The sequence below is a fragment of the Denticeps clupeoides genome, chromosome 9 (assembly GCF_900700375.1).
Source record: "Denticeps clupeoides chromosome 9, fDenClu1.1, whole genome shotgun sequence".
Taxonomy (NCBI): domain Eukaryota; kingdom Metazoa; phylum Chordata; class Actinopteri; order Clupeiformes; family Denticipitidae; genus Denticeps; species Denticeps clupeoides.
This window is the reverse complement of record NC_041715.1, coordinates 11,267,544-11,292,026: the sequence shown is the minus strand read 5'-3', so window position 1 is coordinate 11,292,026 and position 24,483 is coordinate 11,267,544. Positions and strand designations below refer to the sequence as shown.

The 24,483-nt window shown below is 40.5% G+C and overlaps 1 protein-coding gene across 5 annotated transcripts in view; it reads left to right on the top strand.

The window, feature by feature from the left end:
* The window catches only part of LOC114796558 (neural cell adhesion molecule 2), a 182,771-nt gene that overhangs the window by 97,326 nt on the left and 60,962 nt on the right, over window positions 1–24,483 (top strand). For all 5 annotated transcript variants that reach the window (XR_003750747.1, XM_028990813.1, XM_028990812.1 and 2 more), the window contains exons 3-8: window positions 1,636–1,842; window positions 5,836–5,979; window positions 6,127–6,261; window positions 15,975–16,092; window positions 18,270–18,430; window positions 24,161–24,306. Coding sequence is in view for 4 of the 5 variants with exons in the window: in XM_028990813.1 (XP_028846646.1) it covers window positions 1,636–1,842; window positions 5,836–5,979; window positions 6,127–6,261; window positions 15,975–16,092; window positions 18,270–18,430; window positions 24,161–24,306 (911 nt within the window). In the remaining variant the exon portion in view is untranslated. The remainder of the gene's footprint in view (window positions 1–1,635; window positions 1,843–5,835; window positions 5,980–6,126; window positions 6,262–15,974; window positions 16,093–18,269; window positions 18,431–24,160; window positions 24,307–24,483) is intronic.

The window sequence follows — 24,483 nt, the reverse complement described above, 5'->3', positions numbered from 1 at the left end:
GCCACATACTGGTGCTCTTCACGACCTTGGAGCAAAGCAAGATTTATGAGGCACTAGCCTCTCCATGCCATGGGAAGGGCTTTGTCTTTTTTTTTTTTTTATTCCTTTTGTCTTTTACTACTTTTCCTTTCTCACTTTAATTTGGCAGGTACACCAAAGTTTTCAAAGAAACCTTCCAGTCAAAGAAGTCTTATCAACTAGCATGTCCACTGTTGGGAATTAACAGGTCCTTATGAAAGTAACTGGTGGTCATGTGAGAGAATGCTACAGTCTTTAACCAGTGGACATACAGTCAAACCTCTGAGGATTGGGGCTGTCATTTATTGTAATTTTTCATGATTTAAAATAATAAAAAAAATAAGAACAAATCAATAAATCCATTGTGAACTTGTATAGCGCTGAACATTCATCATGTTTTTCAAGGGCAGTTATTATCAGATTGTCCAATGAAAACCGAACTGTACTGACATTACCTCTTGACTACCTGCCGACTAATTTGAAATTAGATAACATTCAATCCAGATACTGATGTATGTATTGTGTTACAAACTTGGCTCAATGGCTCATAAACATAAAGGAGGACACACAGTTAAAGATGCAATGATAATTTATTAAAGAAAAGAGTTAACAAGAGTAGCAAGGGTCTAAGGGTCTAAGGGAAATTAATGATAATGATGGACAGGAAGTACAACCACCGAACAGTGAGTGTGGGTAAGAAGTGCGGTGCAAGTGAATTGATTGTTATAGTGAAACACTGCGGTGCACACAACGAAAAGTGTCCTCTGCTTTTAACCCATTATTTTAGTGAGCAGAGGGCAGCCATGAAAGGTGGCCAGGGGCCAGTGTGTGGGGATGGTGACACCTTGGCTTTTTCAAACCAGAATTCTAACTGGCAACCTTGCGATTATGGGGCCAATTCCTTAACCTCTAGGCCAACCACTGCCTCAAAGAGCTTACACCCCCTGGTATTCTCAGACAGTCTCCCATCTAATACTAACCAGGCCAGACCCTGCTAAGTTTTTAACATCAGATGAGATTGGTCGTTTTTTCAGGTGCTGTTGCTATAAGCATTTCTCTGCACAACTAGACCCCACACACGCATGTCCGGTCCCTAATAAGAAAAAACGCAGAAAAAAAAAACACACACACAGCGCAGACCAACCAGGGCTGTGACAAATGTAATGAAAAGACACCAGCATTTTATATCCACACTTCCCTACTCCCCCATCCAAACATCTTGCCCATGTAAGCATTTGTTGAGGTTTTAGAATTTATTTTGCTCTAAATAATGCTGATATCTTTATGAATAATTAAGTAAATAAGTACTATAAATAAGTAAATAAATATTGTACATATAAGATTTTGTTAAGGTCTTTTTAAAAGTAATTACAGATGTTAATACCCACAGACCCTCTGGCATAGACAATAAATGCAGGGCCAGTGACCTACATGTAGTGAATTCTACAAGAATGTCTTTTGTGTATTTAGGTGCCTGTCTGTGGGGTGAAAAGGGGGTTCTAATCCTGGTCATGTTGTCTCATTATGCATCTCCATGTAAGATGGTTGACTTTGTTGCCCATTTAGGTGCCAGCCGGATCTGAAACACCTTCTCCTTCTCTCCTACTCTCCCAACAGCCATAGGCGAGCCAGTAAGCCTGGACTGGTACAACCCCCAGGGTGAGCGAATTGTGGCATCCCAGCGTGTAGCACTGCACACTGAGGGGGTCCGGTCCAGACTCACCCTGTACAACGCCAACATCGAGGACGCGGGCATCTACCGCTGCCAAGCCACCGATGCTGAGGGGCAGAGTCAGGAGGCCACAGTGGTTCTGGAGATATACCGTACGTACTTTACACTTTCTTTACACACACTCTCTCTCTCCTGGGTTGGGCAGGATCAAGAGACTAGCACAAAATTCAGGAACACTCTTATTCAAACAGACAAACACAGTCCCAGTGGAGGTGAGGATAAAAATCACAGGGCACATCTTGTTTCCTTCTGGATGAACTCCATCTGCTAATTCCGACTGGAGAGAAGTGTGGAGTCTCCTGTCTCTTGGGTCTCATTGGCCCAGGCTGCTCTGATCGATGCAGTACCAGTCTGGATGGTTGGGACTCATTCCATCTAACTGGTTATGCTGTTAGAACTGTGGAGAACAGGGTCTGATTGCAGAACCACATGCAAAATTACAAATGCAAAGATGCGGTCTGAAGCAGGTTTTCGTCCACGATGTCTCTGTATATTGCTGCAGTCATCATTCCTTCTATCCTCCCAGTTCCTGCAATTTTTGTTCACCGCCCTGAATTCCTCCATAATTACTCAGTTTAGGTGGCCTGCCAGCTCTAGGAAAAGTCCTGGTGGTTGAACGTCTTTTACTTATGGATGTTGGAGGCCACTGTGCTCATTGTAACCTTCCCCAGATTTGTGCCTGGAGACAATCCTATCTCGGTCTACAGACAATTCCTTTGACTTCACGCTTGTTTTGTGCTCTGATATGAACTGTCAACTGTGGGACCTTATATAGACAGACTTTTCCAGAGGTGGACTCCAATTAAGCTGCAGAAACATCTCAAGGATGACACTTGTGATTCCTCAGTTTGTTTATTTTTAATAGATTTGGCTAAACCTCAAGTAAACTTTTTTCACATTGTCATTTATGGGATGGTGTGTGTAGAATTCTGAGGGAAAAATTTATTTAATCCATTGTGTAATGGATGTGTTTAAGGCCCACTAAGCCTAAACACTTGTAGTGTCTTCCAATCTCAGCTTCCCGTCTCGTGTAATTATTATTCCATGTAATTTCTGCATTAATAAAATATTGTTAATGAATAATAAAAAGGTACTGATTCCTGGAGTGCAATTGAGAATTTCACTGTTGTTATTTTTGTAAACTGACCTAGTTCCACAATTAAATTCGTGTAATGCACGGATAACGTTTTAGTAATGAAAAAATTAATGTGGGTTTAAATAGCCCCAGTTATGCTAATTCACTTTTGCCCTTAATGAGCTGTTGTTACAATCATTATAGCACATAGTTGACGGCATTTATGGAAATGTTCCATGCGTCGACTGCAGTGAGTACAGTGTTTCTGTAATGGCAGTAAAAAAAAAAGTTCACCAGGAAGACAAGAAGACGAATGTCCTGTGGGATGTGTGTGTGCTTGTGTGTGTGTGTGCATTAGTCTTTGCTTTGCCTTAAATCAGTACATGTTTGGACCCCCCTCTGACTAACATTGACTCCCTCACCCTGGCACTTTAACAAACCTGAATATGAATCTGACTCTGGGCTACAAAGCATCCAGGAAAGGCTCGCCCTGCTCTCCTGGCCTACCCAGTAAAGCTCACCGGCACGTGGGGAGGCCTGTCAGGTGCCCGGGCTGCTCAGCACTGAAGCAGGGCTAAGCAGGTCTGCCTCAGCGGGAGAGGAGGCGCTCGGCAGCCCTCTGATATGCATTGACATGAAGCATGCATAATGCATCACGATCCATCATAACCTGGAGAAAACAGATGCCTGCCTGCTGGGAAATGCGATCAGAGGCCGAGACGCCGCCCCTGTTACGCTTATTCCACTCCGATGCCTGGTGATATAAAGGCACTTTGTGCTCCGCATGTAGCTCATTGCTGGGGATGTCAGGGCTGTTCCTCTGAGCACCCCGGTCAGAATGCTCAGCCCTTACTATATTAGAGTAATGTGCTCCCAAAAATGCCCTTCTTATTACATTTAAATGAAACACAACTAGTATCTGTAATTATTATTGTGTTTTAACTGCACTGCAACGAGGCACAGTGACATGTGGAGCAGGAGATCGAAGGTCAGCTCACACTTAAATTAATAATAGAGCAAGTAGATACAGAATGAATCCAATGGGCAATATTTTCTAACTGGCAGTAGCATTAGGCATGGGACTTGTTTTCTGGTGTATTATGTGGATTTATGTAATGAGATAAAAGGAGGAGTCTTATGAGTGACAGCTTTCATTCACACTTGTTCCTCATTCTGGGGCATTTGAACCTGCACCCATCAATACCTCACACAAGAAATTATCATTAAAGATTGTGTTTCTTTCTTGTTGCCTGTGACCTTGCACTGCACTTAGCACCAATTACCTTGGACAGCTTTCACAAGTTGTACTTGGGCCTAGTTAGACGCAGTACAAGATACAGCCTCATGCTGAAATGAAAAGCTTAAAAAATCTGCTCATGTACTTCTGTCATCCATGTACTTCTAACTGGTTAATGATGTTAGATCATTTGTAGCACTGGAAAAGTGTTTTACTCCCTAATCTTAGTGATGTTTCTTTGTAATCTATCCCAGGTAATGTATTTTAGGAACTACCAGTCCAGCACATCTTAGTTCTCTCCCAATTCCACCACATCTGATTTGAATTGGGTGGTTATTAGCAATGAGCTCTCCAGGCTCCAATCATCACCGATTATTTATTCATGCTCTCACTTTTAATGTCTCACCTATCTATACATATACATTTGAAGAATAATGCTTTCAGATGGCTGATTCCAGGACACTGGATGCAGTGCAGGGCACAGCAAGGCGAGCAGCTGTGCAAACCTACTAAACTACTCACTTGAGCTCTTTGACTGTTATCTGAAAGGCAGCAATTGTTATCTCCTGATTAAATAGATTACATCGAGGGAGGATGATAGAGACCAAGAGAAAAGACATGGAAAAAATTTTATTTTTATCAAATTATGTTAGAAATAAAATTCTGTTGATGTGAATTTGAATATCTAATAATTAGAAAGAACAAGGAAAGGAGTAAAGGAGAAATGATGCATTATCCCAATCGGAGCATCTCCTCAAGCCAGAATGAGTTAGGGCATGTCATTGGTTCTCTATGCCTGCTGCTCCTGTTCAGCCCCAAAAAATTAAAGGAAATAAAAGAGATGAAAGCGAACAGAAAGACAGGAAGGACTGTCTCTTACTGAGAATGGGAGTTCAAAAATTAAAAGTGGGAGAAAAAAAAAAGAAGAAAGAAAACCACCCACTCAATTTCAAAAGTCAGGAGGAGGATTGGACTCAAAGACCTTAAAGAGAAAGAAAAATGAAAACACTTCCTGTAGAGATGTCTCCAGTGAAGCCAGCAGTGGATGTCAACATCTTCAATGAGACAAGGATCAAGTGAGTCATTTTTAATGAAGCACGGGAAAAAACGGATCCTCCTTTGATTCGTGCATTATTTTAAATCATAATGCTCGCTGGACGTAATGAGAATGCCGGATGCGGAGTGCAGAAGGTGTCTGATGCTGCCAAGACCCGACCTCCCGCTAGCTTCGCTCTCTGGCATTCGTCGTGGTGTTTGTTTATGCCTTGTAATAAGCAATGCTGGGCGCCGAGAGTTTAGTCCGAGCAGACGTGGCTCCTTAATCAATTCTCAGAGGAGGGGAGGCAGGATGGATGAGGACGTCTGGCATAGTTTAGAAGATGCTCCTCGATGTGCGGGAGAGGAGCTGCTTGACGTAATGTCATTTAGAAAAAAAGAATCACGTATGCTACAGTGATAGACTGTTAATGATGGGATTCAATTTTTTTTATATTGAAATTGAATGAGTCATGTACACATGTATCATATATAAACACAGGGCTTGCAGGCTGCAGGAACATTAAGAGTTCATCCAAGTCTACTTCAGTTGTTGATGCAGGGAAGGGCACCAGTCCATTTTGATTTGATGTCTCAAATAAGTTAATAAATGTGCTAATCAAAATGGTTTTATGAAGACAACAGGTGGTCTACAGTCTCCATCTCTACCTGTGACATGTGACTTAGCAGGGCTAAAAACTCAATTTCTATGTCATCATAATACTTTCTGTCATTTAGAAAAGCTGACATTTCGGGAGGTGAAGTCACCTCAGGAGTTCCGGCAGGCCGAGAGGGCAGAGGTTGTGTGCGATGTCACAAGTTCTCCTGTTCCTGTGGTCACCTGGTTTTACAACAATATGGAGATCCCACCAGAACACCACAGTAAGTGTGCATGCAGCTTTATCATGGAAGGTCCTACTTTTTTATCCATTAAGTCTTCATTGTCACCTGAAGGTGACAACATAAGTCATTGTTTTTTGATTTACTGTACTATAAAGATCTAGTGCCCTTTTCTGCTGTTTCTAACAGAGTTCCAGGTCCTTCCCAACAATAATCTCCAGATTCAGCGGGTGACTAAAGCAGATGAAGGGGTATACCGTTGCGAGGCACGAGTGGAGGCCAGGGGTGAAATCGATTTCAGAGACATCATCGTGGTGGTAAATGGTAAGTGTGTGTTTATGTGTGTGTGTGTGTGTGTGTGTGTGTGTGTGTGTGTATATATGTTTTTCTCTTTCATGCTCAAGGCTACCATCTTTTAGAATGTGAACCTGTATACAAATTGACTGAACTTAAGGTGAAATTCAACACCACACCTCAAATGAATGGATTGCTTCAAGTTTTGTATACAAGTTCTAATTCATGCCCAACATCCGAGTTAGTTGAAATGTTTGCCTTGAAACAGTTCCTCAAAGCAGAAATCAATCAATTACTTTGGTCGGCTGAAATTGGTGAATGGCAAAGGGACTTAATACGTTAAATTAAAACAGGCCAAATTGCCAAAGCGAACATAGCAAACAAAACAATGTCCGCTTGATGTTCTAAGATAACTTAAAAATGCTTGTGCAAGTTTACGTCATGAACGCACGACCACCTTCTGCTCAAGATAAAAGTGTAACAATCATGAAAAAACTACACACATCAGTAACACAAACATTACACACAGTATGACTACACCACTACACATCAGATAGCCACCACTATATTCAACCCAATACTGTCTACTGACAACAGACTGGTCCAAATGTATTAGTTCTGAAAGTAAATGAAGGTCCCAGGAAAGTACCTTCAGTATCCCCATTATAACATTAAGGGGTGCATCCCCTATTTGCTGGCAAATCTCTGCATTATAAATGATTTGTCATTATGGACCAAAGTCAGCATGTTTTTAAATGTATGCTATCTCTTTCTCATTTTAAATCATAGACCAAATTATCTAATGGTAATAACATGATAATGATTTTGGCTGTTGAGTAGTAGCTCTGTGCTTCAATCTGGAATTTGATGATTGCGACCCACATAGTTTTGCATTTCACTAAACACAAGGCCACAGAGGTATCTGTTTCCTCAGGAGTATCAGTGTTCAGCTTTCCTTAATCTCAAACTCATGTTTCCAAATGAAACGCCAAGAGCCATAATTCACCCATCTTCTTAAAGTGATGCTGCAATTGACCTTTTAGGCAAAGGGACTTCAGGAAGACAAGCCACCAAGGATGTTGGATGCTGGATGATGCCAACAAGGCAAGCATGTCCTGGCAGTCACCACTGAAATCTCTCTAGTGGATCCAATAAGTTGGATCAAAAAAGCACCTTGGATGAAACCTGAAAACATGACAACACATATCAACCACTGAAAAGCAAAACCCACACTGCCTCACCCTGCTCCCAACTCCTCTTTAACCAGTAGCCACATGCCTAGCCAGTGCCTGTTGGCGATATAGAAAAAAAGTCATATTTCCAATATCTAAAGTTCATTCCCAGGGAGGCTGACCAATCACAAAGGGCTGCCAAAAAGGCGGAATTTCATTTTGCTGAGATTAGTTACTTGTCTGTAAGTCACTTTTCATCAAACAACTGCAGACCTCCCCACCTCAGAACCTTATTTATTCATTCAGTTTTATGTGTGCAGATAACAGATGTTGGGGCAACAGGTTCTCCTTGTACTTTCTGTTAGATCATTGACTCCCTAGTTTTTGATTTCTTTATCCCTGACCATGTCTCACAGAGGCAGCACTCTTCTAGTAGGTTTGACTTAACTTAGAATGGGCTGAATTAGGTTGCAGGCTTTGGAAAATGGTCATTGTCTCACCAAGTCAATTATATTTGCTTCTGGGAGCACATTTCAGAGGCATATTGACCAGCATTTTATTCACAGCTCTCAATTCAGGTCCATTCTGTTTCATAGCCATTCAAAGGCTCTGAGGTTCTGTAAACTCCTTCAAGAGTCCTCAACTCTGCAAAATTTAAGATTTTGCAATGACCGTGAAACTGTTATAAAACATGCAATGCCTTCTAAAAAGCAGAAGCCAGGTATATAGAAGCCGGACGAACACTGAACTGTTTTATTACACAGTACTGCTCTGTCTGCTGACAATTCCTATTAAGATTTATATTCAAGTTCAAAACTACACAGCAACCTCAGTAGCATCACAATGCAGTTCAAGAGGTACTCAGTGCAGCAGGGGATCAGGAATGTCAAAGCAGGTAATTGACAAGGCCCCCGAGCTAAAAAGGGGGAGCCAGAGAATAGCTGATTGTGTACTTACACTACAACTATCACTATCAATCTGCAATAAAACTGAGAACTGCAATTGCATATTTAAGTAGCAGAATGCATGAATAAGTGGCCATCTACAAACTACAGTGCTCAGCATAAATGAGTACACCCTCTTTAAACAGTTTGAATCAGTAGCTCAATGAACAAAAGAACAATTTCCAGAAATTTTAAAGGCTGGGTTTTATTGAACACTTGTTTAACTCCATAACATGAAATTAAAGTTAATAATAAAACTTAGATTTAGCTTTACTAAAATTAGTTGAAGCACAAATGAATACACCCCGCAAGAAAAACTACTACATCTAGTATTTTGTATGACCACCATGATTTTCAAGGACAAGTTGGCGACATATTGCAACATCTATCTTTTTCTATTGTTCAAGAATAATCTCTTTTAGAGGCTGGATACTGGATGGAGAGTGATGCTCAACTTGCCGCTTCAGAATTCCCCACAGGTGTTCGATTGGGTTCAGATCAGGAGACACACTTGGCCATTCAATCACCTTGACCCTGTTCCTCTTCAGAAATGCAACAGTAGCTTTAGATGTGTGTTTTGGATCATCATCGTGTTCGAAAAGTGCTCGACGACCAAGTGCACAGAGTGATCTTCTCCTTCAGTATAGAGCAGTACATTGTTGAGTTCCTGATACCCTCAATGAAATGCAGCTCCCCAACACCAGCAGCACTCATGCAGCCCCACATAAGGACACCACCACCACCACCATGGTTTACTGTAGGCACCATGAATTTCTCTTTGAAATCCTCACCTTTACGACACCATACAGTTTTGAAACCATTAGTTCAAAAACGGTGATCTTTGTCTTATAACTCCAGAGTATAGACTCCCAGTATTCTTCATCACTTTCTGCATGGGCCCTAGCAAATCCTAGGCATGCATGGGCTTGAGGAGAGGCTTCCTTCGTGGACGATACCCATGCATGCCATTACTCTGCATTATGCGCCGTATGGTGTAACGGGAAACGGTCACTCCAGTTTGGCTTTCTACTGCTTTACCTAACTGCAGTGAACTTGCATGGCAATTTTCTTCAAGCCCTCTCATCAGAAAACATTCCTATCAAGATTTTAACTTCAGTGGACAGTGTACTAATTTATGCTGAGCTCTGTACTTGTAACAAACGAACAAAAGCTTCAGACAAGAAATACACAATGACTGGAGTAATACACACAGCTTGGCAATAGAAAAATGGAAATGGGGAGCTTTGAATTTACAATAATTAATTTAATAAATTAACACAATTAATATAGGAGTGACATTGGATTGTAGGGCAGGTTAATTTACATGTGCCTGCCCATTGGGGATGAACTGAACTATGAGGTTACCGTTTGGGTCACTGATAGTGCAGTTGATGGGTTGGTGCTGAGGATGTAAAGATTGGGTAGGAGATGCTGAGATCATTATAGGCAGTCTCACCTGGGCAGCCATTAAATATGTAAAATATCTGTTCTCATTCTTCATAAAATTACTTAAATATCTTCTAAGAACAAGACTTTAACAAGTTAAAATCCATCAAGTTAACATTTGAAAGTCTCATACTCTAAAAAAAAGGCAAAAATGCAAAAAGGGCAATTACACAATACCTGTTTCTTTTTTAAGCAATCTAACATTAATTAAATATTTAGCTTTGAAAAGTAACAATAAATTGAGAAAAAGAGAAAGGATTTTTTTTTGTGTATATGGTGCTTTTATGTGTCAAGGTGAAAGAGTGAATGAAGCTGGGGACATTTACAGAGAAAGAAACTCAGCTGTCTCAACTGTTGAAATGAAAAGCATCAAATACGGCCAGAAGTCCATATACACTGAAACATTGATTTAGTGTATTTCCAGCTAAAAATCAACTGCACTTAAATCATTGGCAAGGCACCTTTTTATCATCCATGTAGCAAAGACTGACAAGTTGAAATAATTGCAGCATATTTTATTCATTCATACTTGGACTGTCAATCGATTACATTTCTTAACTAATTAGTCCCAATTATTTTTAATGAATAAAGCACGATTAATCTCAATACCATATGTGTGGGAAAGAGGCTCATCAGGCCATAATTGTAGACTTAAAAATACGTGCCGAAGACATCAATGGAGGTACTTCCCATTCAATTTCAATAGGTTGAGGTCATGTGCTGTTGAATTAATAACCGATCACAAACACCAGCTTATCAATTGAGTCTAAAATAGGTTGAGCAAGCTAGATTTTAATGAGCAAGAAACAATAATTGGTGTAGACACATGAGCACTGCAGAACATATCAAATCTTACCTGTCCTTTGCCAAATTTTCATTGTTTCTGTTTCAGAGCAGCTGCCTGCACTTTCAGCTGATATAATGTCAGAAAATATTTTTTTTTCAGGAAACATAGCACATAAAAGAGACCAGGATGTATCAAAACTAATGTCAAAAGGCGTAATATAGAGCAAGCAAGAATTGTAAACTATTTTCACCTCTGCTTAAATCACCATGCACAATGAAGCTGAAAATCTATGCAGGTTCTCAGCATCCACTCAGGAGGTCACTCTGCAGCATGCTGCCGGCCCTGAGACATGGTCCTATCACAATCCCAGCAGGAGCACTGTAGAGTGTACAAGTTACCTACAGCTACGTATTGAGTTAATTATTAAAGAAGTGATTCATCCTACGCACTACTGAAATAATAATGTCACAGCCTGGCTCATCCACTCACACACACACACACACACACACACATGTAAAATGGGTGGGAAAGATGTTGAACGATCATTTATTGGTGGTGAGGACATTTTTAAAACCAGAGGGATGTCAGGCTTACAACTGGTCAACAAACGCACATTTATAATACTGTGGCGGTGCAGTCATCATTAATATTAATGAGGTGTGAATGGATAAAGTTACATTCTTCATTTGCTGAGACAATGTTAGCTTTCAGTGAGCTTCCATAAAGCATAAACAGGAATTGAAAAGTGTTCTCAGACTGAACTGAAAGGGAACAGAATAGCTGTAGACGTGTAGGGAGACCTGTAGGGAGTGCCAAGGACTGACTAAACTTGGGAGCTAAAATAGTCAGGTAATTATGAAGTATCCCACAAACACGTGGGATACCTTAATTTGGAATTAAGGCAAAGACAAACAGTGGAGCAGTTATGTCATACAGGGAGTGCAGAATTATTAGGCAAATGAGTATTTTGTCCACATCATCCTCTTCATGCATGTTGTCTTACTCCAAGCTGTATAGGCTCGAAAGCCTACTACCAATTAAGCATATTAGGTGATGTGCATCTCTGTATTGAGAAGGGGTGTGGTCTAATGACATCAACACCCTATATCAGGTGTGCATAATTATTAGGCAACTTCCTTTCCTTTGGCAAAATGGGTCAAAAGAAGGACTTGATAGGCTCAGAAAAGTCAAAAATAGTGAGATATCTTGCAGAGGGATGCAGCACTTTTAAAATTGCAAAGCTTCTGAAGCGTGATCATCGAACAATCAAGCGTTTCATTCAAAATAGTCAACAGGGTCGCAAGAAGCGTGTGGAAAAACCAAGGCGCAAAATAACTGCCCATGAACTGAGAAAAGTCAAGCGTGCAGCTGCCAAGATGCCACTTGCCACCAGTTTGGCCATATTTCAGAGCTGCAACATCACTGGAGTGCCCAAAAGCACAAGGTGTGCAATACTCAGAGACATGGCCAAGGTAAGAAAGGCTGAAAGATGACCACCACTGAACAAGACACACAAGCTGAAACGTCAAGACTGGGCCAAGAAATATCTCAAGACTGATTTTTCTAAGGTGTTAAGGACTGATGAAATGAGAGTGAGTCTTGATGGGCCAGATGGATGGATGCACACACAGAGTTTTTTTGGGTTCATTGAGAACATGGTTGTTGTTCAATAATAAAATTTTTCCTCAAAAATACAAATTGCCTAATAATTCTGCACTCCCTGTACATCATATAATCAAGTGAAGAAAAAAGTTCACGAACAAATGATATTTACTTTGTCACCATCCATCTCCGCCTAGCAGCAACATTTCCTAGAGTGGGCGTGTCTCCTTCCATGTTGCATTTCTCCTGCTTTTGCTTCTGTCATCTAATATATTGCTCCCTCGGCTGCGGTTGGCCTGTCAGCAATTTTAGTTATTGACCCTTAATTTGTCTTCCGTTAGACAAACACAATTCGCATTTATGATGGTTAATAGAGGGCGAAAGCAAAGTGCTGATCTAATATACAGCCAAGTCAGGCTGACCATGAATAAAACATCCACTTAATTTCATCTTTTTTAGCCAAGTGCTGCCTCTATTAAATTGTCTTATAATTCACAGAAGTGGATGATCTGTGCAAATTCTTTCAGTCCATTGTTCCTCACATAAGAATTGCAGAGGAGTGAGAAAATATTGCACTGTAATTATGAAAAATGAAACAGAACAACAGCCTTGTAAGGAATTACAGAGAGATTCACTGAAACACCTTGCAGGCAAAATTAACCACAGAATGCCATTCATCCCGCAAATGTCACTTTCAAAACATAATAAGAATTTGTTTTCTTTTTTTTCTTTTATTGCTAGAAAAATAGAGAAAATAGAGAAACTCAACTGACTGTGCTGCTTGACACTGGGTCTACTCAGCTAAACACAGGTCAAATCCAGTTCTAAAAATTACAGTACAAATAACAAATGTGTAAAAATAGATACAAAAAATGGATGGGAAAAATAGATACAAACTGTCATATCTCTGTGAGCATGCAAATAAAATCCTGTATATCCAGTGTCCAAACATGGAATTTAAAAAAATCATCATGTAGCATCACATTTAATTGCATTTTTATGCCTCTCATTGTCCTGAAGCTTGAATTCATTAATTTGAAAGTTGTTTGGCATGTTTTGACATGGCATATTCAGTGGCTAGGGTGCTTTGGTAAAACACTTGTGCTAAATTAATATAACAGAACATAATGTTTTGCAACATAATGTGATGAACTGAAATAGTCTGGGCATATTAGGTAGGACTACATGCACATACATCATCATTAATATTAAGCAACTTGTAGTAAAGGTAGACTTAAAGGTTCACATTAGGCTCCTGTTTCCTCACAGGTTGGGTGAATTGGCTGACAATCTCTCTATGTGCATGTTTGAATGTGTGTTGGAATTCCCCCGGCCAGCCTCGTTCTGGACTGCATTCCCTTTTACTATATTGTAAAAAAGAGTGAAGTGACACAAACAAGACCTGAACTTAGCTTTGTGTCCATGATGTAGTAGCCTAGTGGGTAACACACTCGCCTATGAACCAGAAGACCCGGGTTCGAATCCCGCTTACTACCATTGTGTCCCTGAGCAAGACTCTTAACCCTAAGTTGCTCCAGGGAGACTGTCCCTGTAACTACTGATTGTAAGTCGCTCTGGATAAGGGCGTCTGTTAAATGCTGTAAATGTAAATGTAAATATAAATGTAGAGCGGTCATGTTTAGTGAAACAGGGAAAGTTTTGTCCCTGCATCAGGTGCTCTATGTGATCCAAAACGATTGAAAAACATGATGGACCCATGGTCATGAGTCAAACAAAGTACAATTAGGCCAGTTAGAACTGGTTAAAATTGTCAGTATTGCAGTTCGGTGAGTAGTGGCCTTACACTCGGCCTGGTATATGCAGAGTTTTCTTGACAGTGTACAAAAGCATGCACGCTAGTGGTTGCTTTGTTGCATGTACTTTGCTTGTAAAAAAAAAAAGACGTAATCAAGTGTTGAGTATGGTGGTGCTCTGCTAAGCCTCTAATGCAGCAGTCTTCACCCCCCTCTCACGTAATCAGAAGGTTTCACCTCACATGGCTGCCTTATGCTCACTAAGGGCGATGGTTAAATGCAGAGGACACATTTTGTTGTGTGCACCATGTCGTGTGCTGTGTTTCACAATGACAATCACTTCACTTTTATATAAATCATCTCTGATTGGCTTGACCATTCAAGAACTTTCCATTTTCTAGCTTTGGCAAAGCTACTGTGTTGCCTTAGCTGCATGTTTGAGATAAGTATCATTAGTTTGGAGACATAACTGGGAGCACACAAGATGTTTCAGAGAATTTATTGCACAGCTGCCATCAGTTTCATCATCCATTGCACCAGGATCTGTAGCAGCCACACATACCCAAACCACCAAGTGTGCTTTGGTTCCTCTTTTTTCTCCACACACCGATGCATGTTATTCTTGGTCTGTTCACAAGACCATTTTTCCAGAGTACTGCAGTCTTTTTTTAAAGTAATTAGGGGCCAGACATAATCTGGACTTCCTGTTTTGTTGTCTTATTACATTAATGCAGCCTCTATGTTTCTGGTCATGGAGTCTCTGACACACACCTGCCTGATGGAAATTGTTTGTGGTCTGTCTGACAAATATTTGGGGATCTTTCTATACAATTGTGTGGATTCTTCTGCCAGCAAGTCTACTGAGCTCTTTCTTCTTGATAATATTTCAGACAGTACATTTTGTTAATCCTATGGTCTGACTGCTGCCCCTTTGATTTCATTCTTTTTATACAGTGGATTTTTGGGAAATAAAAAATGACCCATGTCTAAAGGAGGGAACTGTATAGATGATCACTGAGGACCAAGTTTCCTCTTTGGATTCTGGGTTCATTGCAGCTCCTCCTCCATCAGGGAGGAAGAGTAAGTCCCATTGCTGTGGAATAATGAGTTGAGTTTGCAGTAATCGAATTTAAGATGCATTCCTTTCTATCCCTGCTCCCTGGTCCACTCTGGCTTCTGGCATTGAGGCATCTATGAGTTAAAACCCGCTGCTTTTGAAATCCTTGCCGGACTATGGCTGTTGGCAGTTCCCATTTTGGGTAGCATTCTAACTGGTCTTTGCTTGCTTTATTTATGTCAGACATGTACGTCAGACCAATTAAACATTGGTGTTTAAACCCTACATATGGGTGGTAGTACACTTATAGGCCCTGTTCATATAGATTGAAACATTGGGCAGAAAAAGCAGAGTAGCGTTCCTGTTAAAGTGGATGAGATCTTTCAAGTCCTCTTTCTTGATAAGTTTTTATAAAAAATATAATCCATGAAAAAAACCTTCTGTGAATGAGAACAAACTTTTTTTCCATCGCTACACAGTCAGATTAAGCAACACTGCAACCATCATGCACCATATGGAGGCAGAGACCATCACGAGGAAAAAGGATGTGGCAAACAGAGCATCTCAAAAACAAAGAGCGTCACTTGCGTCTCATCTTATGCCTGAAAGCGCACGACTCCTCAGGCAATAATGAAAGGCAGCACACTTAAGCGTGTTGCCAAAGGCATCATCTTTACGTGCCCGGCACACACTGCCATGTGTCTTGTGTGAAACCAGCTGACATACATCCTGTAACGCAAATATGCAACTCCTTAAGCCATTTGTCTTCATTCATTTGGACATGGACAGCTATTATCATAATTAAGAGGTGAAGAATTGGAAAACCGCTCAGACATACAGGCATGTTAAGCACCATCATTAAGATATAAAGTTTACACTTTTGCTGTTGTCCCCTGGTGCAATTTAATGATTTGCAGAAACTTTTTCCTGCAGTAATTTGTAAGATTTACTGGTAACCCCTCCTTCTCTTTTTCTTCACAGTGCCCCCGGTGCTCTCTGTACCCCAGCAGTCCTTCAACGTCACGGCAGACTACCAGGAGTCGGTCACCTTCACCTGCAGGGCCTACGGTTCTCCCGAGCCCAATGTTACTTGGCACAGGTACTACTGTTTTTCTTAGAATAACCCAGCGTTTGGCTGCAGTGCGATGAAAACGTGTTTGCATTATTGCATCATTATTCATGAGGATTTTCATTACCTGTTCTTTGTACAAAATAATAAAGCAATATTAATGCATTCCTCCAGGACCAGCGTTGCTTATTCTAATATATTACATTGTTATTTTCCTTGCAAAGACTGCATCCAAATTGCATTCCAAAGGTTAAGCACTATCATTCTAAGCAGGAAATACGCTGTATTGTCTCTTTTTTTTGTATTTTTTTTTGTATTTTTTTTTTTGTGTTGTTATGGTTATGTTAGAATTGGTATATCAGTGGAATTTCCTCTGTCATATCTGGGAATTACATGGAAATTGAGTGGATCTGGGCGAGCACTGACATGACCTGACCTTTACTCAATGCATGGTGGGAAAAGGAGCAGACAAATTGGAAGGATGGGAGATAATGATTCCTAATTATTCCTTAGTTTCTTTATCCTGACACCTCTGGGTCTCTGAGCAGATAGTCAGCCTTTGCTAAATTTGTTGAATCTGTTGAATTTTTACTATTTGGACAGAATGCAGAGGTACACAGTGGATAAGGGAGGAAGCAGGATCTTGTGCTCAGTGTTGTCCGAATTTGATATTTGATATTTTAGGAACCCAAATGTAATTTTTATTATACATGGTAGTATCTATTAGTGTAAATGTCACCAGGGCATTTTTCACCTTTAAGACTGCATTTTCCTCAAGAAGCAAATATTTACCAAGCAGTTCTTGGTAAATAGTTTTATCTATGTAAATCCTGAAGTCATCTTTGCCCTTTCACTTGCAAACAAGGCCCAAACCAAATCTGTATTTCAGTTTATTTTTTGAAAAAAGACTGTACACATTGTATTTTATGCTTAGTGTGTCAGTCTGAAGGAATTGATTATGCAGACTAAATAGCTCAGCTATGTTTTATAATGAAAATGGGACAGTGCTAAAGGACACCAGAACAAATGAACATCATGTACTCTCCCAAAAAGCTCGAGAGGTTGGTTGCAGTCTGGAGCCCTGCTTTCAAAACCAAACATGGCATGTGCTTTCCCTCCAGCCTCTGTGGTGCGACGTGACCCGTTACGTTACATCTCTTCATAGCTAGCAACATTCACCATGTTTTGGCACTGTTGCCAACGAAAGATTAATAAATTGCTCAATGAGTACATTTTTTCCCAGTACAACAAACTTGCCAAAAGTTTGGTTCCCAGCCCTGTGCATGATTCTGACCACTTTGTCCGTTATTCCTCAAACAAGGATTCACTATTTATGGAGGTCGTGTAATGGCTGCTGCACTACCGCTGGGGAGCCTGAGAAATATTTACATAAAAATCGAATAAAGACTGGAATATCTTTTCTTAATAGTGTATTGTGTCGTGTTAGCCAAACTGCAACAGGATGCTAAAAAGCCCAAATTCAACTCGAGTGCTGGTTTGGAAACTCTATAGCAATTACAGTGAATGACACGATCTTAAATTATTTGTATGGACACCTTTGTATTCTTTGTACTGCTACTTCAGCACTCTCAAGATGCACTTTGCAAACTTTGCCCAAGGCGTTTGTACAAAGAAATCCTATTATGGATTTGCTGCTAGGTATTTTTTTTTTCTGTCTCCTTTTTTACTTAATGCATAGCTCCTGCAAAGGAAAACTACAGATAATAAATTGCTGTACAAGAAGCGGTGCTTTTTGCAGATTGCTTATGGTTTGGCAGTTAACTTCCATGGAGCAGAGGGCGCGTTGATAGCATGTTGGGAAATCATTATATATCAGCGCGATTCAGCTCATTTATCAAGCAGGGCATGGCTGGGTATCTCCACAATCTGTTTAATGTCCTATTCAAATGCATTGTCTCATGTTCTGAGAGTCTGCGCATGTGAGAGAGTGTGATGAATGCAAAGCTACTGAAAAAAAGGGAAACTGCAATCTCTCCTCTCTTCTCTTCCATTTCCTCTCAGCATGTCTTTCCTCTCTGCATGTCAGATTCAATAGTTGAGTCCAAACTCTTCGGTGTTGAAGTTTTTCAAAGCACTAAATGTTCATTGGCCTGCAACCTTTTGCTCACTTTCTGGTGGTGTGCAGACTGATTACATGGAGCTCACACTGTGTGTGTGTGTGTGTGTGTGTGTGTGTGTGTGTGCAGGAAGGGTGTGGAACTGCAGGAATCAGAACAGTATGTGGTCCGGGCAAGGGGCACGACTCTGACCGTTCGGAATATCCGACGAGATGATGGAGGTCCCTACACCTGCAAGGCCTCCAACAAGGCCGGAGAGACGGAGCACGAACTCTTCCTCAAGGTGTTCGGTAAGGAAGCAACCATCTGTCCTTTTTTCGGGGGGGACACTGCCACCCACTCAGTGTCTTACAATGAAGTCCACATTACTGTAACAGAGAGAGAATTTAGAATTCAAAAAAATCAAAAATTATATTTAATTAATTTAACATCTGTCCCCATCATTTTGTCATGTCCTGTGATGTTTGTATAAAATATCTGAGAAAACAGTGCAATAAGAAAATAAAAAGAAAATAAGAAATAAATGTTATAGCGCTTTTAAGGCCATGACTTGAAGGACTTGTCAAAATGAATGAAATTCAGTCTGACTTCATGTAGAACAAAGGTTCCTTCGGCCAGATCCTTCTGCAGCTTCAGATGTTGCTCTGCTCCTCTGGACTCTAGCCTGTCTGTCTCTGTCAGCTGCTGTTGCAGTTTAGTCCGCCAGCCTTCAGATTTGTCATTTAAAGCCTTAGTTTCTGTCTACATGCTGGTGACTGACCTACTGAATATCTAAATTGTCATCATGTTATGTTCTTTAAAGTAATTCTCCCAATTCTCCCTGGGGTACCTCCTTGAAATGACTTTTTAGAGGGTGTGATGTCTGTAAAATTGTAAAACTACCTTTCACCCCTATGCAAAACAACCTCTTCTAGCACCCCAATGTATTTGTCCCATAATTTGATTAACACATCCCTATTATGAAATATCCTGACCACATTTTCTAATTATTATGACTCTAACGACCCATTTTCTTTTGTGTCTGCAAATGCTTTTGTTGCTTAAATAATCTCTGGTCTAAGCCACTGAAATGAAATGTTTGTTTGTGTAAAGGGTTCTGCATTAATTACCCTCCTGCTTGTTTTCATTAATCCAGTCATGGACACACACATTTGAAGATTTAATATATATGATTTCATTAATCATGAAAAGCAGGGTAAGGGCAGCTTGCACAGGCCGGTACTGTTTACAAGCCAAAACCTTCATTCAAAACCAGGTCACAGTCACACTTTTGGCAGGAAAACACATGAATAAGTGTGGTGGGCTAGTGGTTAGGCAATGACAATCATGACAATCCAACTTTCTCTGTGCAGTAAAGTTTTATTTAAGTACGTCTAAATGAGCTTTGACAGGCCCTACAGTTGACAGCCCCCACACTTTGACTCTTTCTGCACACTTAGTTTAATACCTCAGAACCCAACCATTTTTAAATATGCGTACAAACCCTACCTAAAACAGAAGGCTTGCATTTGAAGATCTTTAGTGACTCCATGACATTGGAGCCAAGACACACTGAAAAAGGTGAAAGTGAAGTGATGGTCATTGTGATACACAGCACAGCACACAGTGACACAACAAAATGCTTTTAACCATCACCCTTAGTAAGTGGGCAGCCATGACATGCGCCCAGGGAGCAGTGTGTGGGGACGGTGCTTTGCTCAGTGGCACCTCAGTGGTACCTTGGGAGAACAGGATTCGAACCGGCAACTGTCTGATAATGGGGCCAGTTCCTTAAACGCTAGCCCACCACTGCCCAGTGTTCAAAAGTGAACTCTGGCTAAACTTAAAAAAGTAATCTGTCAACACCTAATAGTGACGTAATGTAACAGGTTACAACAGATTTGATTGGTTTATTTACATTACGTCAATGCTAAAATATTAGGTGTGACAGATTACTTAAATGCCAGTGATAACTGCCAGTGTTGAAGACAAAAGTCTAGATGAATGCTTTCCTAGTACCTTGAGAGAGGGTGTTTCTTGTCAAACAGTGCTGAAGGATCTGGAGAGATCAAGGTGCAGAGCGAGGACTGATGAGAGTTCTGAGGTAGGAGGGTGCTGCTGACCCTTACCTGGCTTTGTAGCCAAGCATCAGTATCTGAATCATTATAAGAAACTGATGTGAGTTGTTCTGCAGCATACTGGATCAGCTAGAGAGGTTGAGTTGCACCTAAGAGGCAGACCTGCCAGAAGTGAGTGATAGTAGTCAAGTTTGGAGCTGACTAGAGATTGGACAAGCATCTATCTGAGTAGCCTATGTCAATAAAAATGATAATGTGAGATGAGTAGAAGGAGTAGGGAAAGGAACTGTCCATGGTTACCACAAGGATGCTTTGTCAGAAGAGGGGATTGGAGAAATGTCCAGTGAAATTTAAAGACCCTGTTGTGGGATGAATAGTAGTTCAGTTTCATGGATGTTACATTTAGATACAGCATTTGGTAGATCAACCCTTAGGTTAATAACTTTGAACTTTTCAACTTTTTTTATTAGTAGTAATATGTGCCTAAAATTATATTTAAAAACATATATTGGGTTTAGAATGACACTATTTAATTTTTTTGTGTGTTGTGCGATTTCCAACATTTTTTTTGTCTAAACCCCAAATGTATTCTGCATATTTTGAGAAAAATACAAAACTTAAAAGGGGCAATATGGAAGTCCAGACTCATGTTTAGTCTGTATGTTACTTTACTTCTTGTAAAGCATGACTTTATTGCACATGCTTTGTGCACGTGTTGTCCTTTCCTCAGTATTTGCCAATTTTTTTTCAAATTTGCCCAATCCTAATACATAATTTTACTGATAATTAATATTTAATGTGGTTAATCATTCAAATAATGTTTATTGTTTATATTTTAAGTAAGCTAAAAATGATTTTTTTTGGTATCTCTGTCACATGACTCTCCTGGGCTAAGGTGAGGTATTACGTTTGATTCACTGTGATGTGGCTTGAAAATGTGTGTTTGATTAGAATGTCCTTGTGGTGTGTTTAGCTGCAACTGGCAGACATTTCTCCTGACTGGATATTATACTGAGAGTCTGCTCAGGTAGAGGGGCCTGTGGGGTCAGAGTCCTGTTGCTCGTGGATCAATGTAAAAGCCAGTGTACGGTATTTCAGTATATGCAGTGAAAGCATCCTCTCCAGATAAAATCTTTCTGTTGCATAAACAGGGCACTAAATAATTTAACATAAAAATGCCACAGCAAATTTTACAGCCACAAATTCCAATTTGGCTTTTCATGAAGCTCCCCTAGATTTTTCTTTCGATAGCACCTTTTCTCCTGCATGGAAATGTATGGAGATTTATTCTGTAGTCATCAGAATCCGTTCGATGCGCAAGCCAGTGAGATTCTTCACAGCACTCATTTAAATGAATCTCCGTTATTGGATGGGAGTTTTGTTTTTTGCATAGCGCAGTTGGAAACATGGTTGTAACTTTCCTTATATGGCCGTTGCCAGTTTGTGTGTGTGTTGTGTGTGTGCATTTACACTCAGATAGGCAGGGTCTTATTACCTCTGTCTGCCCCTAAGGTTTGATGTCTTTCAGGATAAACTTTAGGCATGGAGAATAGTGATTTAACCTTGAGGTGTCCACATGGTCTGTTTCTCAGTGCAAAGGCGTGGTGGAAATTATGCTGAATTTGTCGTTGGTGTCGTACAGTGGAGATGGGCTACAAAAATAACAAAGAACACCAATCAAACTAAAATAGATGGTCTGATTGTGAACGTTCAAGAAACAAAGTGAAACACCTGCTACACAATAGCATCTGAATGCAAGCAATAACAATAACAATACTGAGAAAAATGCACTCACTTACCAAATCCACGGGCGAGGACAAAAATACATGACAAGCAAAGCGCAAGGTTTAAAGAAAAAAACAAATCCAAAAATAATAGAGCTACTCTGTAAAAGCTAGAGGGATGTGTTGTGAATGCAATGGGTGAGTCAGTATGTAAGGAGGGAGAAAATAGAGCTGGACAAAAAAAGAAATGAGGGGAGAGAAAAAGAAATGTGCCAGTACGGGGAGGAAAATCATAATTTACCTACACACACCACGTGGTAGAAATGTTTTTTTGGTAAGGATCTCTCTGATTGTACCTTCAGCAGTGTGGTGTCATTTCAGCCCTCCTAAGGCTATATACCTAACTGGTCTGCATCTTGTCTCTGTCCTGGTTTTCTTTCCTTAAAAGCACTTAAATCAGCGATTAACCTCCTGTTTAGACAAGAGTTGGTGTTTTACCACACAAATTGAGCCGAAAGCCTGTGTGTGTTAGACACCATGTGTATATGAAAAGGCAAATGTTTCTAAAGCCTCATGTAGCCTTTTCTGCAGATAAACTTATAAAAGTTTCAGGTTTGCATCAGTTTTTGAAAGCGTACATCCCAGGGAAGAGGTAATTGGGGACAGTGCTTTGCTCAGTGGCAACTCGGCAGATCAGGATTCAAACCGGCAACCTTCTGATTATGGGTCCGCTTCCTTGACCGCTAGGCCACCACTGCCCAATGTAAAGTTTTAGACCATTGTGCCTTTTGTGTTCAGTTTTATGTTCAGTTCAGTAATGACACTGTAATTGTCATACAATTCTATTGGAAGTACTATTGTAAGTAAGTAAGTATTGTGGTGTGCATCATTAAGTCACTTTTATTTTTACATTTACATTTATATATTTTGCATTAAAGGTAGTCAATTAAATGCAATTTGACAACATCATCTTGCAAACCTTTAAACATATTTAGTGATTCTTATAGATATGCATATTACTGTGTGGTTGGCACGACTTCAACAACCAACTCCCTGATCCGTACCTCTGAACATTCCCCACCTCACTGCCCCAGTGCCTTCTTTTTTTCCCTAACGCTTGTGTTATCATTGTCATATGTGATAAAATGAATGGGTTCTACATGAAGCCGTTTAACTCTTGCTCTTCACCAGGGATCTCAGAGTCAAATAGTCCTTCTGTTATTAGTGGTTGCTGAACCCTGTTTCTCCAGATGGGGGCCTGAACCCTGTGGGGTGGGAGCTCCAATGTACTTTAATAGAGTATCCTGCTTCATGCACCGCAGCGCTACACCTACTTGAGAGAGCTGTTCTACATCAGATACAACTGCTGACACCTTATCAGGAAGTTATTATTAGTATGTACACAGTGCCTCTGAGGGTTGCCCAGCAGCAGTTATGAAGACACCTGATTGCTTATCCCAGCCCGGTCCCAGTCCATACAGAGATTACCAGTTTCTCAGGGTTCAAATGTTGGCATGATCTGCATGATCTGATTTGGGTGTGTTGCCATAGAAACAAATCCTAAACCTTGGGAGTATGTTTGTTCTATGTAGACAAAGATTAAATCTGTGTTCACGCTAAATCCATTTAGCCAGTGGTGCAAGGCTAACCACTAGGCAGTGGTGGCCTAGCTGTTAAGGAAGCGCCCCCATAATCAGAAGGTTGCTGGTTCGAATCCCGAGCCGCCGAGGTGCCACTGAGCAAAGCACCGTCCCCGCACACTACTCCCCGGGCGCCTGTTGTGGCTGCCCACTGCTCACCAAGGGTGATGGTTAAAATCCGAGGAAACGTTTTTGTTATGTCACCGTGTGCTGTGCTGTGTATCACAACGACAATCACTTTACTCCATTCTGAACTCTTCCAATCAAGTATCTGATATTAAATTTGTCAGTCAACCAATTCAAAAATGTTTTATGTAAAAAATATTACTAAATATTACTAAATATTACTAAATCCTAAATCTATTATGAATTCCAGTCTTCTGTTCATCCATCTGCACATTATTTAGAAATTGATTAGATTTTGGGTGTCAAGGTCACTGATGGTTGTTTGAACTGTGGGTGGTGGTTACATCAAACTGAATTGGTTCATTGGATCTTTTTTTCTGCCGTTTTTTTTTTTCCTCTAATGTCTTTTTTCTGATGTCTTCTTCCCTTCACCATCTTAACTGACTACCCCCCTCACTCCCTCTGTTCTTCAGTTCCTCCACACATCACTAAGCTGCGTAATGTAACAGCAGTGGAGGGCAGCGCCGCCGTCATCTCCTGCAAGGCAGAGGGTGAACCACTGCCTGAAATCAGCTGGAGGAGAGCCAGCGATGGACATAGCTTTACGGACGGAGACAAGGTGAGACAAGTGGCAGAAACTTCAGTAATACTTTCTAGGTACAGCCCTTTTGTAACACGTTATAAATACACTTCATTACAATATTTATCAAATAACAGTATCTTTCTGTCATACATGGAAACCATCTGAGATAAAAGCCTCATGAGATAATGATATGAAAAAGTCAATGAGAACATT